A 22,266-nucleotide genomic window follows, 5' to 3' on the forward strand; every position below is an offset into this window, starting at 1 on the left:
TGTTTTCACAGCAGTGGTTGCTATCGCAGAGGGGTTTGACACACTTGGAATGATATCTTTACAAAAATCTCATTTCAGTTACTGGAAAGATTACATAACTTACTGCCGTTACAGCAGTGACTCCTTGTAGCCCTCACAGAGCATATAATGTAACGATTCTGATCTTTCACTTTCATTTTATTACAGATGTACAGTGGGGCAGTGGAGGACTTTACCTCAGCAATCCAAACTGATAACACCTGCTCATTTGCCTACTACAACCGGGGCGTGTGCTACCATCATATGAAGCAGCACAAACTGGTGTGTGGGGCCTGTATAAATAAATGCGTATTTCTTTCTGTTTTGGCCTGACCGTAGAGCTGCTGACGGCCAGCTAGCTGATTCGAGAATAGATTCCAGGAGAAAGGATTTTAGTACTGCAAATTGAAAAAAGAAAAAAGGAGTACCATCATTGCAGATTTTCATTGAAAGACGCTAAGTGAGTGATCTTTGAATGAAGACTCGATCTCAGATAAACCAAACCAAACAATGGCATGGCAGGCCATGATGGAGGGATGATCCACAGTGCAGCTTACACACAAACTGAACTTTATTTTAAACTGAACTCAGACACACACAAAACAAAAGGGATTGCGTTCGTTAAACACTGGCCTGACAGTTATACTGGGTAACACATACAATGACCAATTAAGGAGCAAAGACAGGCACATACACACAAAGGTAACGAGGCCCAGACAAGAAACAGGTGCAGGCCATTGACAATAAACCAAACACTAAGGCTAGGAATAACAAGCATCAGATGTGTATCATTAACAATCACACAGGATTCGAACACTAGAATGAGATGGACAGCAACACCTACTGGTCAAGTAGGGAAATGACAGACAGAACAAGACAGAGAGTAATTCAGAGAAACAAAAACAAGACGTGCTTCAAGTAAGTCCTTTTGCCTGCCCAAAACCACGTAGACCCTTCACCTCCCTTGTCTCAGTGGCTTCATTAACTCCACAGACAGGAGGCTGCTGGTGGATTTCAGTGAAAAACACATTATGAAAAGTCTAGCTTTTTCATTTATCCCTCACCAGCATATTATTCAGAATAAACGATTCAGCTGTATAAGATATTATACACTATAGGAAGAAAGATTTAATCCATGTTAAAAAAATACACTTAAAAAAATAACATAAAAACCACTTTGATAATAATTTATATTTAAACATCCATCAATAAGCTGAAACATTATGACTACCTCCAAGTGAAGAGAATGATGTGGACTTTCTTGCAAAAATGATGTTAAGGTCTGTGATGTATTGAACCAGTGTTTCCCAATCTGGTCCTCAGGGACCCCCAGACGGTCCATGTTTTTGCTCCTGGAGCTGGGAGGGAGCAAAAATGTGGATCATCTGGAGGTCGCAGAAAACACTGTAGATGAGACAGTAATAACCCTATCAGCTACAAATGGTACAAACCATCAGAACTGTGGTAAAAATGTCAGACAATTTTTATATTTTTAGAGATAGACAGTATTAATAATCTCCTATAGACAATCCACACAAGCATGCTGCATTTATGGGTCTTACCAGCTGCTTTTGCCTTTCTGATCAGGAAAACAATAACCCATTGAAGGTGTGGTATATTGATTTTTTGGTAGGGAAGCTTTATTGTACATATTAATGTTACTGAAAACAAGTTACACAAGAAGTGTGTTATAATTGTAACTAGGCTGACATTAAAGCATATTTTAGTGATGGACTATGCGGTCTGGTACCAAGCAAGAATGTTCAAGTACTATTTAGTGTGAAAAAGTTTTTGGCTACATGCGAAAGTCAGTGTGAAATGATTTTTTAGTATCGTGTAAAAACATTTCATGCTCCATATTCCAAAAGCTCTGTATCAGGCATGCACCCTAATACATAACAGAGACCAGCACTGACTCATAAATATGGATTAGTGCCCGAATAAACACATCCAAACAGAAGAGAACCTGAATGCAGTGTTATAGCTGCCATTCATAGCGATGGCCTCGACATGTTTTCAGCGTTAGCAAGAGTTACGCACCTGCAGCATCACACGTCTCCTGGATGTTTGAATTTACAAGTTCTAATATTCCATTATCACCAGCCCCATGACTGTTACGCACCATTTCTGGAATAGAAGGCTTTATATATATATATATATATATATATATATATATATATATATATATATATATATATATATATACATACACACACACACGCGCACACACACACACACACACACACACACACACACACACACACACATACATATATAAACCTGTATACTGACTTCTACTTCCATCTCTATATATACTTTATATGTGTTTGATCCTGCTTTCTTGCTTTGGATGAAAGCATCTGCTTCATAAATTAATTTTAAATGCATTTTGCTTTTCCTTAATTCTCATGACAGAAGCACAGATGTTACTGACTATGAGAATGCCATTTTTTTTACATTTGGTATCTTCCTATAAACATTTAAAAACAAGATTTGAAGGAAAAGAAAATATTAAATATGGGGTAGTTGGCTCCTTCTAGCTGGCTTGCTAAAAATATCTTGGTATAAAATCTGGGAATTATTGTTAATTTCTGATGTGCAGTATAGAGGAATTTTATTTCCACTGTTTATTCTGATTGTTCACTAAAGATTTACTGAGTATAAACTGACAGCCATGATCTCTCTCTCTTATTCTCTTTTTTGTTTTTTCCTTGATTATTAGGCTTTGAGAGATTATGGGATTGTTCTCCTTCTTGCCAACGGAAAGGAGATTCACCTTAAAGTACTGATAAATCGTGCCCTGCTCCATGTCGAGTTGAATGACTGTCACAATGCTTTGCAGGTAAGTGAGGGCATGTCACGTTCTCAGTAAGCTAACATAACATATCTGTCTGTCTGTCTGTCTGTTTGTCTAATCACTTACAATGTATTCATGTGTCCTCCAACCGCTAATCCTGGGCAGGGTTCCAGGGGGGCCTGGAATCAATCCCGGCCAGCACAGGGTACTAAGCAGAGACACGCGTTGGATAGGATGCCAGTCCGTCACAAGGGACACACACAGACACCAATTACATTATTGCAGTTGAAGAAGAATAAGGTATCTAGTAGAAAGTCACACAGCACAGGATAGCATGCAAACTGCAGGCATACAGTGCAGACCTGGGGTTCAAACCACCCCAGGTGGTTTGAGGTGTAAGGCCACTGTGCCCCCCCAACCTTCTCGTATATACAAAATCATTTTCTTTAAGCTTTGCCCTGAGTCAAGTGTAAGTGGAGTCATGTGAGGTGGCAGAAATGCCTCCATGCAGCTGAGATGCAAGCAAATTCTAGGTGGACTTCTCTATAAGCTCTAAATGTGTTTCTGGAACACACAATGAAGGTAATTATAGCCTGTCTCAGGCCTGGCTTCCCTCCACCTGGTACCTAGGAAGGGTAGGGAGTGCAGGAAAATGCTTGAGTAGTAATGATTCATGCGTGGGTAGATAATGGCCTGCGAGCGCTGAACCCAAAATGGGAAGAAAGATGCTTTCAGCACCTGGTTTGTCAGACTGCCATTCTCTCACTGGAACAAGGAATCATTAGCGGAACACAGCTTATATTTACAGTAACATAATTTAAAGGGCACCGTATTGGGAACGTGTTCTGCATTAGGAGAAATGCGCGCTGCTGTAGTGATCAGTGTTTTTTGATTTCGACACAGCTTCGTGTTCACTGAACTCAAATCTTCTTCAACAGAGATAATGCAAATCTTAAGATAATACCTTGCATCAAGCTTGTCACTCTAGAGCAGGGGTGCCCAACCTCAGTCCTGGGGGGCCGGAGCCCTGTGTAGCTTAACTCTTTCCCTGTTCCACCAAGAGCTGTGTGGTAATTAGCACAAGGAGTTGAATCAGGTGTGTTAAATGAGGGGAAACCCAAAAATGTGCAGGGCTCTGGCCCCCCAAGACTGGAGTTGGGCACCCCTGATCAAGAATATCCTACAAAAAAATCCTCATTTATTTATAACGTGATATAGGAATTGTAATTCAACATTCTGATTTTCAGTCAGTGAGGAATTGTGAATTTTATTTTTGAAATGACTACACTGTACTAATATTTATATAATGCGGGATAACAAGCTTTTTATTATGTGCATTGAGTAGAGCATTAATGTTTACAGAGGAGGACATTTTAAAATAAAATCAACCTGACTGTAATTAATTAAATTAGGCTTGAAAGCTGCTTACGTGTGCCAGCTGGAACTCGATTTACTGTAAGCTATTAAAATAATTTTTATACTGTGGCATGTTGATTTCATTATATAAATGTGCCTCTAATTATATATGCTGTCAGGTACAGGGTGAAAGGGCAAAGAAATGCCACCCAACGTGTGACCGGGTTGGTATGGATACCGCATAGTATGAAGCTGACAAGTCAACTCACTGGCTAATATATTTTTGCTGCCAGCAATTCCTTCAGATCATGCTGGCCTGACTGAGGCATTATTTGTTAGCTATTAATGAGCGTCTCCTCAAATAGGGCTGGGGTTAATTGATTACCCTCTAAACCATCCACATCTGCATCAGTGGGCAGGAGTGCTCCTAAGATAAAGATAAATGTCTGTAGGGGGTGTTTGTAGGATATTATCACACGGCACAGTAACGCGCTGGTCTCCCTGAACACCGCTCTGTCATAACAGAAATGAACCCAGGAAGATAATAAAATGGAGAGACCTCTTTATTGTCTGAATGCACAGGCAGTTTTTCTGTAGGGTGCTGCCACACTGTACCTAAGTAATTTGTGAAGAGTGTGTGAAGAATTCATTAAGAACATACAGTCATATGAAAAAGTTTGGGGGCCCATCTCACCCTGCATAATAATTTACTCTACTTTCACCAAAAAAAGATAACAGTGGTATGTCTTTAATTTCCTAGGAACATCTTAGTACTGGGGTATTTTCCAAACAAAGGTTTTAGTGAAGTACTATTTAGTTGTATGAAATTAAATCAAATGTGAAGAACTGGCTCTGCAAAAATTTGGGTACCCTTGTAATTTTGCTGATTTGAATGCATTTAACTGCTAAATACTGATTACTTGCAACACCAAATTGGTTGGATTAATTTATTAAGCCTTAAACTTCATAGACAGGTGTGTCCAATCATGAGAAAAAGGAATTTAAGGTGTTCTTTGACTCTCCTCTGAAGAGTGACAGCATGGGATCCTCAAAGCAACTCTCAAAAGATCTGAAATCAAAGATTGTTTAGTATCATGGTTTAGGGGAAGGCTACAAAAAGAGTAAAATCTCAGAGGTTTAAACTGTCAGTTTCAGCAGTAAGGAATGTAATCAGGAAATGGAAGGTCACAGGCACAGTTGCTGTTAAACAGATCACTTCCAAAGACCTGCAAGAACATCTTGCTGCAGATGGTGTATCTGAACATCGTTCTACAAAGAACATCTGTGTGGCTGGGTGATGAGAAAGAAGCCCTTTCTGCATTCACACCACAAACTGACTCGTTGTATGCAAAAGCCCATTTAGACAAGTCAGATTCATATTTGAACAAAAATTTAGTTATTTGGATCATAACAAAAAGCACTTTGCATGGTGGAAGAACAATACTGCATTCCAAGAAAAACACCTACTACCTACAGTCATATTGGGTGGAGGTTCCATCATGATGTGGGGCTGTGTGGCTAGTTCAGGGACTGGGGCCCTTGTTAAAGTCGAGGGTGAGATGAATTCAACCCAGTATCAACAAATTCTTCAGGACAATTTTCAAGCATCAGTCACAAAGTTGAAGTTACGCAGGGGTTGGATGTTCCAACAAGGCAATGACCCAAACACAGTTTGAAATCTACAAAGGCATTCATGCAGAGGGAGTAGTACAATGTTCTGGAATGGCCGTCACAGTCCCCTGACTTGAATATCATCAAAAATCTATGGGATGATTTGAAGCAGGTTGTTCATGCTTGACAGCCATCAAATTTTACTAAACTGGAGAGAATATTTATGGAAGTATGATCAATCATACCTCCATTCAGAATCCAGACACTCATCATAGGCTATTGGAGGCATCTAAAGGCTGTAATATTTGCAAAAGGGAGCTCAACTATGTATTGATGTAATATTTCTGTGGGGGTGCCCAAATTTATGCACCTGTCTAATTTTGTTATGATGCATATTGCATATTTTCTGTTAATCCAATAAACTTAATGTCACTACTGAAATACTACTTTTTCCATAAGGCATGACATATATTAAAAGGAAGTTGCTACTTTGAAAGCTCAGTCAATGATAAACAAAAATCCAAAAATTTAACAGGGGTTCCTAGACTTTTTCATATGACTGTAAATCCACTCATATAAACAATATACTGTATGGAAAAGTACTGGGAAACTAGGTGTGTAAAACCAAGCACCAAGCCATGCAGTCAGGTTTACAAACACTTGTAGTAGAATGGGTCATTCTAAAGAGCTCAGTGAATTCAAGTGTGGTACTGTCATAGGATGCCACCTTTAAATAATTCAGTTTGTGAAATTTCTTCTGGTATTATTGCAAAGTGGAAGCATGTAGGAATAACAGAAACTCATAAAATAACAGAATGGGGTCGCCAAGTAATACGGTGCATAGTGCATAAAAGTCGCCAATACCCTGTTGACTCAATAACTACAGAGTTCCAAACTTCCACTGGCATTAACTCCAGCTCAAAAACTGTGCACTGGGAGCTTCACGGAATGGGCTTCCATAGCCGAGCAGCTGCATGCAAGCCTTATGTTACATATGTGTAATGCCAAGCTTCGGCCCGAGTGGTGTGAAGCATGCTGCCACTGGACTGGTGCAGTGGAAACGTGTCCTGTGGAGTGACAAATCATGCTTCTCTGTCTGGCAGTCTGATGGATGAGTCTGGGTTTAGCAGATGCCAGGAGAATGTTATCTGCCTGACTGCATTGTGCCAGCTGTAAAGTTTGAGGAGGGAAAATAGTATGGGGTTGTTTTTCAGGGGTTGGGATAGGCCCCTTAATTCCAGTGAAGGAAACTCTTAATGCTTCCATGCTTCTACCTTCATGGCAAGAGTTTGGGGAAGGTCCTTTCTGTTCCAGCATGAATGTGCCCTTGTGCACAAAGCAAGGTCCATTAAGACATGGTTTGGTGCGGAAGAACTTGACTGGACCATACAGAGCCTTGACCTCAACCCCATCAAACACCTTTGGGATGAATTAGAATGGAGATTGTGAGTCAGGTCAGGCATTCAACATCAGTGCCTGACCTCACAAATGCTCTACTGGATGAATGGGAAAAAATTCCCACCGACACACTACAAAATCTTATAGAAAGGCTTCCCAGAAGGATGGGAGCTGTTATCAAATCAAATAGCCTTTCATTGTCAATTCACAATATGTCCGTAACATACAAGGGAATCGAAATGCTGTTTCTCTCTCATCTTTGTAGTACAAATATATAATACAAAAAAGTAGAAAAAAGTACTTATAAAGATATAAGAAACATATGATAAAAATATATATCTGCAAATGGGGGACAAACTCCATATTGTAAGAACATAAGAAATTTACAAATGAGAGGAGGCCATTCGACCCATCAAGCTCGTTTGGGGAGAACTTAACTAATAGCTCAGAGCTGTTAAAATCTTATCTAGCTTTAAAGGAACCCAGGGTTTTAGCTTGCGTTACACTAGCAGGAAGACTATTCCATACACTGTACTCTAACTACACGCTGTGTAATGAAGTGCTTTCTCAAATTCGTCTTAAAATGTTCTCCACGAAGATGCACCACCGCCAACCGAGAGCCAACACATCGGTCTGTTGTGGCCTGTGGATTTAGAATGGGATGTGATAATAGTTCCTGGAGGTGTAATGGCCAGGTATCCCAATAGTTTTGTCCATGTAGTGTAAATCTTCCATATTCCTGCCATATATTGTTCCTCTCTGACCTCTCTGATTTGATTGGTGCACAGCCATCATAGGCTATGATGAACTAACATAGTGTCACGCCGATCGTCCAATCCTCATGTGCGCCACGCCCCCCTCGTTAACCTCGTGTGCAATCCCGATTGTTCCCAGCTGTTTCTTATTGTTTCATCTAGTCCTGTGTATTTAAGTCCACGTCAGAGTCTGTCTCCCTGATCTGTCATTGAAGTGTACTGAAGTGTGTCCCGTGTTGTTCCTCGTTGCTACAATAAAACCCCGTTTTTGGATTCTTGTTTTCCAAACCTGATTCCCGGCTCCCTGTTCATGCATCTGGATGTCACAGAATGATAGATCTCCATGACACACCTCAGCTGACTGAGAGCCAACGCATTGGTTTATTGCAAGAGGTCATACACTGGCTAAATCAACCCAAAGTCCGGGAGGACCCCGTGGCGTTGAATCTAGCCAGCCGGAGCGGGACCATGTTACAGCAGATGTCTCTGCCCGGGAACGCTCATCTCATGAACGAGGTGCGCGAAAATCTCTGGCAGCTATTGGAGAAGGTGACGGAGGTAAGGAGCTGGCTAATATCGTTCAGCAGCGAGCAGTGCCCAGAGCCGCCTAACCTCTCTGATGTGACCCAACCTCCGCCGATAACCACAAGTCAGAGAAGGATGAAAAAGCAGAGAGATCTGAGACCGGAAGATGAGTCGGCTATCTCGCTGGGGGCCATCTCCATCTCTGCCGCTTTCTCCCCAGGAGGATATCGGGAGGAACCCCTCCTGATCCTGAACCTGGCGGTGTTCACCCGATACAACATCACCACTGTCGTTTTACCACTGCCGCCGCCTGCCACGATGCAGCCAGGATCAGCAGCACACCCCCTATCCGGGACTCGCCTGGCTCTTAAAGGGGGCAGGTCAATATGAGATGCCATCCCGTGGGTCCCGATTGCTCTTAAAGGGGCAACGCTTGCTCCTAAGGCTCCAACCCTGGCTGCTATGCCTGATGTTCCTGACCTGCCCGTTGTTCCTGACCTGCTTATGTGTGATGTTCCTAACCTGCCCGTCGTTCCTGATCGGCCTGTGCGTGATGTTCCTGATCTGCCTGTCGTTCTGACATTCCTGCCCCAGAGGATTCCTCTCCGCCTGTTCTGGTAGCTGCATCTCCGCCCTCAGAGGCTACTGCTGCGTCACCGTCCTCAAAGGTCCCTGCTCCGCCCATAGAGGCTTTAGCGCCACTCGAGGTCCATGCGCCACTGCCCGAGGTTCTTGCTGCACCACCGCCCAAAGTCCCAGCTGTGCTGGTGGTCCCTGCAGCGCCATCCGCGGCAGCAGCTCCGCCTCCTGCTTTTTTTGTGCTGGTGGATGATGCGCCGCCCACAGAGGCTCTGGTCCTGGCGACTACCGCGCCTGATGTTCCGGTCCCGGCTACGTCCGCGCCTGATGTTCCGGTCCCGGCTACGTCCGCGCCTGATGTTCCGGCCCCGGCTACGTCCGCGCCTGATGTTCCGGCCCCGGCTACGTCCGCGCCTGATGTTCCGGCCCCGGCTACGTCCGCGCCTGATGTTCCGGTCCCGGCTACGTCCGCGCCTGATGTTCCGGCCCCGGCTACGTCCGCGCCTGATGTTCTGGCCCCGGCTACTCCCGTCCCTGCTATGCCCACAGCGGCTCATGCTCCAGTCCCCTTGGTTCCTGTCCCAGCTCCCGTACCACCAGTCCCTGGCCCCAAGGAGGTCCATGATGGCCCGACGCCCTCTGAGGGGTTTCCCCTACCATCACCCCGGTGTTGTCAATACCGGATGGGCCCCCACCTATCGGTCTCTCAAAAAGGCAGAGGACATATGCGCAGGGGTCGAGTCCCGCCGGCTCACTCTCAGTCTACTTAGCTATGGCTCCAGTCGATGACTCGTCAACCGCCATTGGCCTCGCCTCCGATGCCTCATTGGTTGCCTGTGGGTTCCCCCGCTTCAACTTGTCGGTCGCCTGCGGGTCCCCCCACTCTGGCTCATTGATGGATGGCGCCATCGGCTGCTGCGGCTTCCCCTCACTCCTTGCCTTGGCTGGGGTCCCCTTCACCTTCCTCCTCATTTCCCCTGGTGCCCCCTCCAACTTCCTCCTCGCCGCCTCCACCTGTCCCTCCCCCTGCCTCCTTGCTCCCTCCGAGGTCTCCTCCTGTTCTGGCCTCACGGTCACCTGCTGCCCCTGCGGCTGCCGCCTTCCCCCCGCTGGGGTTCCCTCGGGCTCCCCGTCCTTTTCCTTCTGGCCTCCTATGTCTGCTCCTCGTCCCTCTGTGTCTCCTATGTTTACTCCTGGCCCTTTTGTTCCTCCTGTTGATGTTTCCCCTGTGTCTCCTTTTCTGGTGCCCATCTGCTTGTCTACGTGCCTTGTGGTCTGTCAGTGGTTGTCCTGTTTCTTGTCCCTGTGCCTGTTCTGTGTGTCTGTTCTCTTCCCGGTTTACCGTTAATGGTTTTGCTTTTCTCTTCCAGGTCCCGTGTCCCCGGTCCTGTCTCGTCCGTCGCCCCCCCTGAGGCGTGCACTCTGGGCGTGCCTTTGGGGGGGGGTTCTGTCATGACCTGCTCGTACGATCCTTCCGTGTGCCCCACCTCCCCATTACCTTGTGTGAATTCCTGATCGTACTGAGCTGTTTTGTGTTATTTCTGTGTAGTCCTGTATATTTAAGTCTGCGTTCAAGTCTGTTTCTCCAGTTCCGTCATTGAAGTGTCTACCGTGTTCCGTTGCTCGTTTCCCGATTCCCGACCCTGATTCCCTGCTTCCTGCTTGGACGACCGAACATCACACATAGTGCCTACATTATAGAGGAATGTGTTATGTTCATCATGATTTGTTTCTGTACTATTCTAATGTTTTAGTGCATGTGTAAAATGATGGCTATGAAGTTGACTTCATGTCTGCAATGCTGAAGTGAGAAGTAAATGACCCAAAATACATTCAACATGCCAGTGCACTGTGAGAAAAAGGGTACAGCCCTGGCACAACATTAATGTGCCCCAGTGGTACAAAAATGCTCCATTTCTGTTCTTTTTAAAGGTGCATTTAGCTAGGGTACAATAGGAAGACTACAGCCCCACTGACAAGTAATTGTACCCAAAAAAATGTACAAATTGGTGCTTTTTCGTGACAGTATGTATCAAAGCCTTGAAATACTCACTTTATCTTCTGTTTTGCTTCTTGGCTCATGTTTATTTTAGGGTCTCAAATGTTACTGAATTTGCACTGCTGTTGACAACTGGCACTAACAAAAAATTCTTTCATTTCATATTTTTTCCTTGTAGGATTTAAAATCTGCTTCAGGCAAACGTCCGGAAGATCCCGCCATCTTTCATGCACTGGGAGTCCTCCATCACAGGTCTGTCACCAGTTCTATAGTGAACGATGCCTTTGGCATTTTTTATAATCACTTGGGGCTATTTGTTTAATTGTTTGTTTATGTATTTTTAGGTTTCAGGTGAAATATGGTGCATGTGCCCTTTATGAATGTGGCAATTGTCCATGTGCTGATTGCATGCTGCTCCTGTTGTGTACCGGTCCAGATTCTTATTAACCTTAATGACCCATACCTGGCTTCTATGGTATTTGTCGTGTGCTTTCTTTTTCCAAACTCATTGATGCTGCAGTTTGGCTCGGAGTTGGCATCGTTGATCATAGAGTTTCACTGACCCTTAATCAGTAATGATTGCCCCCTTTCCCTCTCCCCCCGTTGAAGTAAATGCTGCTGTCCTTTCCTTTTCAGTTTTGGGCTGAACTAATGCAACATCAAAAAAGATAGCAGAAGCTGTAGTTTGACATGGGCAGAAACACCCTCTGAACCGGGTGGCACATTTTATCAAGCTTCCAATGTCGAAAATACCACCCTGATAGACGGCAGTAAGAAACAGTGTAGAGCTTGTGTTATACTTAGGAGTTTTGATACTTTCCTTCAAACTGCTCTTTTTACATGTTTTAAATGATGATGTTTTCCATCATAATTGGTTGTATGGAATTTAATTTGCACGGCTGTCATTTAGAGGTTCTGTTGTCATGTCAGTGGTAAGAAGGTCACAGGCTTCATTGTGGAAACTGTTATGGTTTTGGCAGAGCAGTTATTATTTGTAATCTCAAAGGGGAGGGAGGCCATCAGTAACACAGTGGGGGTGCAGGAAAGCTCTGACATTTTTATTAACCCTATTTAGCAATTATTCGCCACGGTTTGTGAGGATGGGTGTCAAACACACTAGCTGCTCTGCGTCGCCATACATCGTATCATTATGCTCATGAATAAACTTATTTCTAATTAATCAGAGAAAACATGGAATCTCAAGCTTAGTTAGATATCAAACTATTGCCAATATGCTGCTTATATTACAGTTTTTTCTAGTGTATTTGTTACTGTCACTTTTATGGGGAGACTATCTCCATGATGTCACCTAATTAGCAATATTAAGTTTGAAACAAAAGCAGTTTTTACTTAGTGGGTGAAGGTTCCCAATTTGGCTTAAATAGCCACCTTAAAGTGGGGGTGCCAGTTGAAAGACATCTTACTTTTCCTTATTGGATCAAGTGAATAATTTTATCTTGTTCTTTGCTGTTGTTTTTAGCTGTATCATGTAGCCAGTGATTCTCAGCCCTTAGGTCGTGACCCACATTTGGGTCGTGGCAAGTTCTGAAAGGGTTGTGAGGCAGAGTTGGAAATGTAAGCATTTTAAAACCAGCGAGCTGATCCGCGATCAGATTTCCCAGCCCCGTTCCTAGAATTAACCTATATAAACGGGTCTTGGGTCTGCAAATGCTTAGTCCAAAACTAGTGAACATTCAACCAATCTAAGAAGCCAAACCACAGATCCTTCATTTAAAATTCACTGGCACATCCAATCAGATCTGTGCGATAGGCATTGATTGGTAAATTGCAGAGTGCACTGTGTGATTGATCATGGCGTTAATTCATATGTATATTTGATATAGGGTTGCAACTGAGCTGGTATGGTCAAAATTGGGTCGCAGTGCAACAAAGATTGAGAAGCACTAATGGTAGAGTGGTCTTCAACCATTGGCTGTCCTACAGCTATTATTTTTCTTTAAAGCTGTGATATCAGTCACAGAAGGGACATCTACTGTTTCCCAGGCAGAGAGAGGGCGAGGCTGAGGCTGTAAGTCATACATAAGGGGTCAAGGCAGCCTGATAATTTATGCATGCTCTTATCCTGATTGGCTACAGAGTTCATTCCATCCATCCATCCATCCATCATCCATCCATCCATCCATCCATCCATCCTCTACCGGCTCATACCGGCTTGTCTTATTCAGGCTCACAGGGAGTCTGAAGCAAGGCATGAAATAACCCAGGATGGGGTGCCAACCTATTGCAGGGCACACTCACTACTCACTCATGCACAATTTGAAAACTCCACCCACCTGGAGGAAACCCCACGATAACACAGGGAGACCATGCAAACGCCATACACTTGGAGCCATGGCAGAGACTCAAATTCTGCTAACCACCCTGCTAACCACTGCGTCACCATGCCACCGTCTCGGCGTGAAGTCCCATGTCTCAGGGCAAGGATTTTCGGCGCGGCCCATTGCTAATGGATCACTGTTCAAAGGACTTAACTGTTCATCTCCTGATGTGTTTTGTTTTATCATGTGTTTCATGTTGCTCTTCTAAATTAAGGCAAACAACGGAAGAATATTTTGGTTTTTATCAAAATATGCAAGAATATGGCACTTAATGGGGGGAGTCATGACTAAATGCTTTCAGGCAACAAAAGGCATCTAGATCACGCACAGCAGACTGAATGGCTTATAGCTGGAGGGTCTGCTGAATATTTTTAGCTTGCAGCTGAATTGCTGAGTTACAGCGGGTGTTGAATGAAAAAAGTGAATCTGGAGCAAAAGCTTATTTTATGTTTTCGAATATATATCTCTCTTCGGTGGGCCTTTGTCATGTGTGATGTGGGAAAGTCGGATGAACGTGAGGACAAAGTTGTCTGGCACAGGGAATTTGGGAAAGGTTCTTCTGAGTGAATGGAGGGGGTCGACCATAAAAGGATTTGGTAAACAAGCAAGAGGACTGCATCGTGGGGGGGTTGGAATGCAGAGCTGATGACTCAGTGGACAGCACTGTTGCAGTGTGGGGCCCCTCTGGCTGAACCAGTGTCTCTAAATTGCCAGAGTGTAAACATGTGCCCTGTGATGGACTAGCCTTGTGCAAAGCATCATCAGAGGCAGTGACCCTGAACTGGATTATTGGAGTACTCAACATGGGTCATCACACTGTCAAACACTTCACTCATACCTAGCTTACTGTTTGGGAAAACTTTTATAAACAGGGATGCACGTAACTGGTACGCAAGTACGTATAAAAAAAAATGATTAATTGTCATTGTTGACACACTACAGCACACAGTGCACAACAACGAAATGTTTCCCCTGGATTTAACCCGTATGTGACAATGTGACATAGCAGGGGGCAGCTATTATTTACTGCCCGGCAGTAAGCTAACATGCTGCCACACAGCAGGTTTAAGATCAGGGGGTGTGTCCTCAATTTCAAATTCGCTTGCCGTCTCGCGTTCGGTCAAAACCAAAAACTGACGTATGACGGCGACGTGAATACGCAGTGACATCTGATGTTTAACTGATTTCGTGAAATTAAATGTAATATTACACCAATTTTTCTGTTCAGTAAAGTATTGTGAAGTACTCCTAAAGTAACGATTCATTTCCCACAGCAGACGATTTAAATAGTCGTACATTGACATCGATTCGCAATTCATCGTTACATGCCTACTGCCCGGGGAGCAGTACGTGGGGGTATCTCAGTCATACCTTACTGGTCTGGGATTTCAACCAGCAACCTTTCATTTGCTGTATGAAGCGATTTCTTGTTGCAGCCTCACAAATGCATACTTATTTTATGTGCATTTATTTTGCTCTTATAAAAAATTACTGTGCATTTTAACATTTATACAGCTAATTCATATTTTATTCCTGACATAATGGTAACAATGCACGATAACTTCTTGTTCATAGCAGATCAAAAGAGCATGCGCTGTTACAACAAGAACTTGCCACACATATAATTTTATGTACAGTGAATGTGTACTGACATACCAATTATGTGTATCTTTGTTTATATAAATATCCAGGATTTTTTGAGGCCAGTGTAAGCAAACTCTGGCCTGGCTTCTCCTTAATGATATTACTGATATTAACAAGCTTTCCTCTTGATAGATTAATGAAATACTGCAAAGACCTTGGTCTTACAGTATATGCATACAAGGGGCCCCTATTTCCATAACAGTGTCTCTACTAGAGTTACTACAGTATTGCTCTGGTGAGCTACTTTAGTCCCCCTAGATAAAAGGATATTGGTAGAAAAATAAGACGAAAATTCACTTGCAAGGATGACTGTAAAAAAAAGTCTTTTGCTATTGTCACTCTATGAAGTTTGTTTCCACAGATAATACAGAAAGTTAGCCAATATTCAATTGAAATGAAACGAATTGTACTTTTCCACAATATGCACTTTGTAGCCATACAAGATAGCATTGAACTATTTGCTGCCTCAAGGATCATTCACATCCTTATGCTAACCAGACATCCTTATTTGGACACAGAATATTAAATCCATGCACTATAAAATGTAGCATTTCAAACCTTTGTCACCTATTAACATAAAAAATCATAATAGCACCTCCAGGATTAAAGGTTCAAAAGCAGTATCCTCTGCATGTGGACAGTATTGGGAAAATTACTTCAGAAGAGTAATCTGGTACAGATTTCAAATTGTTTGACTAAAAATGTAATCAGTAACATAATTCTTTGGATATCTTGAAAGTGTAATCTAATCTGATTACAACTGGATTACTTCTATACATTGACCTGATCTAAATGGTCTTGTTGGTTTCACAATAGGGTTGGGTGATAAAAACAACATATAGACTCAACGTTATAAGAAAATGTTAAACATCAATAAAATGTCAATTTGTAACATTGCTTGATAGCACACATCACATCACAGAAACAAACTTAATTCCAAACAATCATATGGTATCATATGGAACGAATAACCAACACCCAACAAATGCACAGCAAGGTTGATTACTTAGTGGGAAATGCCACGTGTTTCAGTAATATACATGAATCATGGAAGAGAGGAGTGCTCCATCCAAGAAAACCTATGTTGGCGAAAAAATTGACAGCTCAGAAGTCATAACATCCTTTAGAAAAAGGAGATATTGTGGACAAACAAGGTAAAAAGATGTTGGTGGTGCTTTGGCAATTAAAAGTCTGATTTAGGCAGTCAAAGAATATGATGTTTAAATTATCTTTGTGTTGGTGTAAAGCTATGATTTTATGTCTGTCAAAGTGCGTCAGCTTAGTTATTTCAAAACCGCTATTTGCAGCAACCTGCCAAAACATCGATGTGTTTTTTGACATGGCCACTAGCATACCATGTTCGGCGAATTGGCACTTTGTTAACTTTTTTTGTGCTAATTATGTTAATTAAGTGAGCTGGCAGTGAAATTTCAGTGACTTTTGGGAGAACAAACGATATTTCAGTTTTTATGGGGTTACTTTTAATTTGCATATGCACTAATATGAAATAGTGTGCTTTCTGAGCAGATATGTGCTTACTAACATCAGCATCCAGTAGAACATGCAATTGCTTGCAGTCACAACCTGAAGAAATATGGGACACCAGTGCCCTCAGGAGTCCCCAATGAATTTGCTGAGTGGTGGTGGGAGGGGGGCATATTGGAAATACTGGACAAATTGCATCCCATATTGGTTAAGGGTCCACCATCGACATCAATCAGGTTCCCTGGAACTAGCAGCAAGGCAGTCATAGAAAAAACCCATCAGCAAACAGTACTGTCTGGGTTTTCTAGTGTTACGCCCTATGACAAAAAGAGTTTTTGTATGACTTTATTAAAATTAGATTTCAATATACAGTTCGTTCAATTAGTCTTTTTTCATGTTTTAAACCAGCTTAAGTGGAATCCTAATTGGAATTTTAAGCTAAAATGGAGTATTGAAGTAAAGAAATGATTACATAAGTTTTATCACGATAATCATTGATATGAAGTGATATGGAAAAAATTATTACGATGAAATATTTGACCAACATCATAGTAAATAGCTGATGTTAATGAGCTAGCTAGCTAGATAAACCGCAGCCCACTAAGAATATGGGCTGCTTTTAACCAACTAGCTAGCTAGCAAGTAGCCAGCTAGATACAGCTAACATTAGCTAGATAGTAGTCAAGGTCATGGAAAATGTACCTCCAAATCTTTTTCTTTTTACATTGTATGTTGAATTCTTCACTGTAGGATACACTTTGGCTTTCAGAAAACAAAGATTGTATAGGGCCGTAATCTTTGGGTGTGCACGAACATAAAATGATATCTGTACATCTGCACACTAATGGTCAAACGCAGACATCTCCATCTTGCCTGCTGCTCTCACAAGCATCTGAAGATGTGTGTCCTCCTCCATTCTGTCAAAACTGTTGGCAGTAATTGTGACATTTACACAGTAACAGGCTACAGAGACACTGCATTATAAATACATTTATTCACATTTGTATAGGTCTAATTAAAAATGTAGTGTTTTAAAATAGTATTCCTTAAAAAAGTAACTATAATCTGGATATGAGCATTTTAAAATGTAATTTACTCTAATTACAAGTAGTTGAATTTTGTAATCAGATTACATAATTCAGATTACATGTAATCCGTTACTACACAGCACTGCATGTGGAGTTTACAAGTTGCACTGAGTTCCTCATCCAGTGCAGAGACAGTCCAGCTAAGTGGAATCTCTGCATTGTCCTTCTGTATGATTGTGCCTGTAGCATAATGTGATGTAGAGTGGCTCTGAGTGTGGAGCTGACATCTTCCCCCACTATCTGAATAAGTTTCTACCTGGTACCCTGGTGTCCTCCCACAGTTCAAAAATGCAGTTTAGGTGAAATGGTGTCTCAAAATTGTTCATGTGTGAGTGTATGTCCTGCAATGGACTGGCATCCCATCCAGGGAGACCAATGTCCTGGGCTTCTTATGATAGTCTTCTGACTTAACATGACTCTGGAGTTGGTGAGAGATACTTGTCCCCAACCTTCCACAGAGTCCTGCTCTCTCAGTTCCGCGTCTGGGGAATATAATTATGTTATTGACCCAGACTTATATATGATTTGGATCCGTATGGATTATTTAAATTGACATTTTACACCACACACTGTTTTAATTAGGCTGGGCGACCTTCAGGACTCGGTGGGAGCCTACACCGAGGCAGTGAGACTCAAGCCCTTGTTTCCGGAAGCCTACATCGGGAGGGGGAATGCGCTCATGGACTACGGCCACGCTGAGGCTGACAAACGAGCCCAGAGGGATTTCGTGGCTGCCCTGCACCTCAACCCACTCTCTCCTGCAGCTCGCGTGAGCCTTGGGTATAACCTACAGGTACTTCCTCCATGCAACCTGAATTAAAGGGTGACAGGATGTTTGCACTATTGTCATTTGAATTTATTCTTAACTCTTCGGTTTGTGTTTATAACAGCCTTTTGAGGCTAAAGGAGATTCATCATCAGAACTTGTTGAAAAGTGAAGCAGCTATCCTGGGTTATTGTCCTACTACATGCCCTTTCCGCAAGCAATCTGATTACCTCAAGTGCAGATTGCATAGCTTTTGTATTAGATGTAGATTTGCTTTTTTATGCATGCAATCATAACACTTGGTAATGGTGATGTAGCTGGGTGAATTTTCAATACGAAGAAACGCCATAAATAATCATTCAAATACTTAAATAAATACGAGCCGGGAGATAAGCGTTTCTTTGGCCCTCTGTCTGCGGTTTCACCACAAACACAGTGCATTTCATGCCATTCTGTAAGCAGTCCAGCATGTTGCTAGGATACACGAGGAAACTGAAAGGGAAATTAGCTACACAGTAACACGTCAACGGTTTTTTTCAAGGACATAAAGAGAGCAGGTTGATAGATAGAGATAATGTTAGTAGGGTTTCAGCTTGATGTTGTCTGTTGTAAATGTTAAAGCTTCTTTGGGTGAATTTTTATTTTTTATTTCTTGCAGTGGTATGCCCATGTTTTTATAAAATATTCAGCTCTTTCTACAGGGGTGACACAGTTTGATAGCTTTTTAAATGTTATTTCATGTGCTGTCACGGTAAAAAAAGAGATGATATCATGTCTATAATGCATTTATTTAGTCTTTCATAGTGCCAGAGAACATAGCCCATCTGAGAGCTTGAACACTGACAGGACTTTTGCTATATTATTGGATAGATTATTTTTTCAGTTCTCATTCTGCCTAGTCCTTTGCTTCTCCAAGGATTTTGGGTCCTTCCAGAGTGCATGGAATCAGTTCACGGTAGCCATTGACTTGGAGCCTGAGTGCTGGGCCGCGTTCGAGGGCCGTGCTCTTGTCAATTTACGGATGAAGAACAGCTATGGGGCCTTCCATGACATCAGCACTGCTCTGAAGGTACCAGCTAACAGCAGCCTGATCCTGTTATTATATCCATATTCACTTTTTTTCATCAACATTGTTTTTTGTTAATTTCTTGCAGCTTTCATATTTACAGATGCAGCAAAGTACCTTCATTTGACCAGTTTGTTCTTTGGGACCAGTGTATGGCTCAGCAGGTTTGGCCTCTGTGCTTGCGAGTGGGAGGGTGTTGGTTCAGTTCCCGTACCCAAAAGCATAATCGCATTGCCACTGGACCCTTGAGCGAGGCCCTTATTCAATGATAAATGGGCGCTGGACAAATGGCTCACTTTGTGTTAAGACCCAAAGATTTTCTCTCACATATATACAGTATGTCTCAAAGAAGAGAGCAGGCTTAAATGCATGAAAAGAAGTACTCTGATCTGCTTGTGTAAATAAATGTTTCTTTTCTGGTGTACCTTTTGAATGAAGAAGTAATCCAATAATTGTTAGAACAAACAGCTTTTCATGTTTAAAATCAGCGTCGCATTTCACCGGTGAATTAGTATACTGGTGTATGGCTATTTTAAATGACATAATTTGCTCGGCACTTGGCTTTATAGAAGCCTGTAGAGAATTATACTTGTGATACTCAAACCGTAGACCCTCTTGGTTAAAGTCCAGCCCTCTGTATTGATATCATTCTTATGCTGCACAGACCCGCATAGCCTTGAAATGGTTTTTTCCCCCCTCTCATGGATGTTCAGATATTTCTGCACTGCACTTCTGTTGAACTGTGTGAAGCAGCGTATTCTGCTCACATGCCAGCCACCCACATGGCAGCAAAATTGCTGTGTTAATTGAGCTCTGTGAGTGTCTGAGCCCCACAGGATCCACATCTACACTGTCAGCTTTGCTGCACGGTACCACAAAGTTCTCAAGGATTTTGGTTGGGACGTTCAGGACCAGTCAGATATACTGTTGGACATATATGGGGATTCTTTATTAATTATGATGGAAGAAATAAGGTTTTGAAATGTTGATTAACTGAGACCCAGTTAAGTCAAATGATGGTAGTGGCAGCTAACAAAATGAGTTAAATCTGTCAGTTATTGGCTGACAGAAATCCCACCCACTGTGGTTTCAGAAAGATTCTCTAGTTGCTCATGAGCACTACATCATTGTATGAGACAGAGACAGGAGCAGAGAATGTGTGTTTTCACTGGAAAATTTCATCTATCCATGTGCCAGATCCCATTGAGCGGGCGAGTCCAAGCTTTTGGACAGGATGCCGGTTCATCACAGGGCATTTGCACATACACACACATACTCACTCGCCCATTCAGACATGCGTAAACGATTTCGAGTCACCGATTCCTCTTCTTTGCTTGAATTTGGATTGAGGGAGAAACCCATAAGAACGCCTCACAAATTGCATTTAATAATGCGACCTGGGAGCTCTGAAGCAGCAGGGATACATTGGCACCCCTTATAAAAATTGTGCTTACAGCACCCCCCCCCACACGACAAACCACCTCAGGAATGAGAACCTGAGTGCAGCTAAGCAGCAGGTGATATCTGGTTTGAGTGCCAGTCCTGCCACCAACCCTCAAATTACCCAGTATGTTGGAGGAGTTGCTCACAGGGTTTGATGTAAATTAACATCATACCCAGCACACAGTAGCTGCAGGTTAAGGGCCATGCTCAAGGCCCTAACAGAGTAGGATCACTCGTGGCATTCGCAGGATTCAAACCAGCAACCTGATTACTGGGACACAACCCTCACCTCACAGCCACCAATCTGCCCTTTGCATTTTTGTTGAAAATACTTATTTCTTGATGACAGATATCTTTTTCTTTATTTACATTTGTTTCAATGAAAGGTTGGATTTTTCAAATTTTTTCAATGTAACATGAAGCTACTTCACCAAAAGGTGGATATTTTCTAACCCTTTTTTTTTTTTTTTTTTTTTTTTTACAAATCTTTACAAGGGGTGACCGGTAATTGTGGAGGATACCATACCCTTGCATTGAACGAGTCGCCTTCATTACTCTATTGTTGTCTGTCATAACAAGTGTGCCTTTTCCTGTGCTTTTATTACAGCATAACCCACTATCTGATCTACTGCACACAAACCGTGGAGTTATACGTCAGTTCCTGGGTGACAGGGCCAGCGCTATGAAAGACTATCAGAAGGCCATCTCACTTAACCCAGACTGTGCCCTGGCCTTTTTCAATGCAGCAAACCTTTATTTTTACAACAGGCAGTTTGAACAGGTAAGTGCCTCATTTAAATAAGAGCAGATCAGTGCCCAGTTGCGCGACCTATCATACCTCTGGTCTTTCCATTGTAATTTTAATATGCTGTAATATTTAGAGGCTTAAGTTTAGCTATCTTCACTTCAATCGTAATATGTGTATGCTATGGCTTTCGATGTTTCGATGTATGTGAAGTCTTACAGCATTTCCATTTGTATTTGGCACTATTGCGCAGCGAATAAGAAGAAACACAATTTTGGTAGTTGGTTGCACAGATATATTATCGTACATCACCTGGAGCTTTTCATTCTCCCACAAAGAAAAATCCAGATGAGGCACATTCTGACCTCACAGCCCCATCATTTAGACTTTTCAAAAAAATAAATAAAATCACCACAGAAAAAAATGTCATTTTGGTAGTTTGTTACCTGTGGTGATGTACTTCAAGCTAATAGAATCGCTTGGTTATTATTACTACTATTATTACACTTACTGTACTTAACAATCATGACTTCCGAGTATTACGATGTTTGTTGAGACTTGAGCAGAGAAGCAGATTATGATGTTCTGTTGGATGACAGGATTTGAGCTCTGTCACTGCCTCATCTCATCAGACATAACAGCACGCCTGTGA

At 42.4% G+C, this 22,266-nt stretch overlaps 1 protein-coding gene across 1 annotated transcript in view; it reads left to right on the top strand.

The window, feature by feature from the left end:
* The window catches only part of LOC125707163 (uncharacterized), a 51,826-nt gene that overhangs the window by 25,452 nt on the left and 4,108 nt on the right, over positions 1-22,266 (top strand). Inside the window, exons 17-22 of the mRNA XM_048974112.1 lie at positions 187-300; positions 2,741-2,860; positions 11,217-11,290; positions 18,177-18,387; positions 19,277-19,429; positions 21,477-21,650. Coding sequence (XP_048830069.1) covers positions 187-300; positions 2,741-2,860; positions 11,217-11,290; positions 18,177-18,387; positions 19,277-19,429; positions 21,477-21,650 — 846 coding nt within the window. The remainder of the gene's footprint in view (positions 1-186; positions 301-2,740; positions 2,861-11,216; positions 11,291-18,176; positions 18,388-19,276; positions 19,430-21,476; positions 21,651-22,266) is intronic.

This window comes from Brienomyrus brachyistius, chromosome 14, assembly GCF_023856365.1.
Source record: "Brienomyrus brachyistius isolate T26 chromosome 14, BBRACH_0.4, whole genome shotgun sequence".
Lineage (NCBI taxonomy): Eukaryota > Metazoa > Chordata > Actinopteri > Osteoglossiformes > Mormyridae > Brienomyrus > Brienomyrus brachyistius.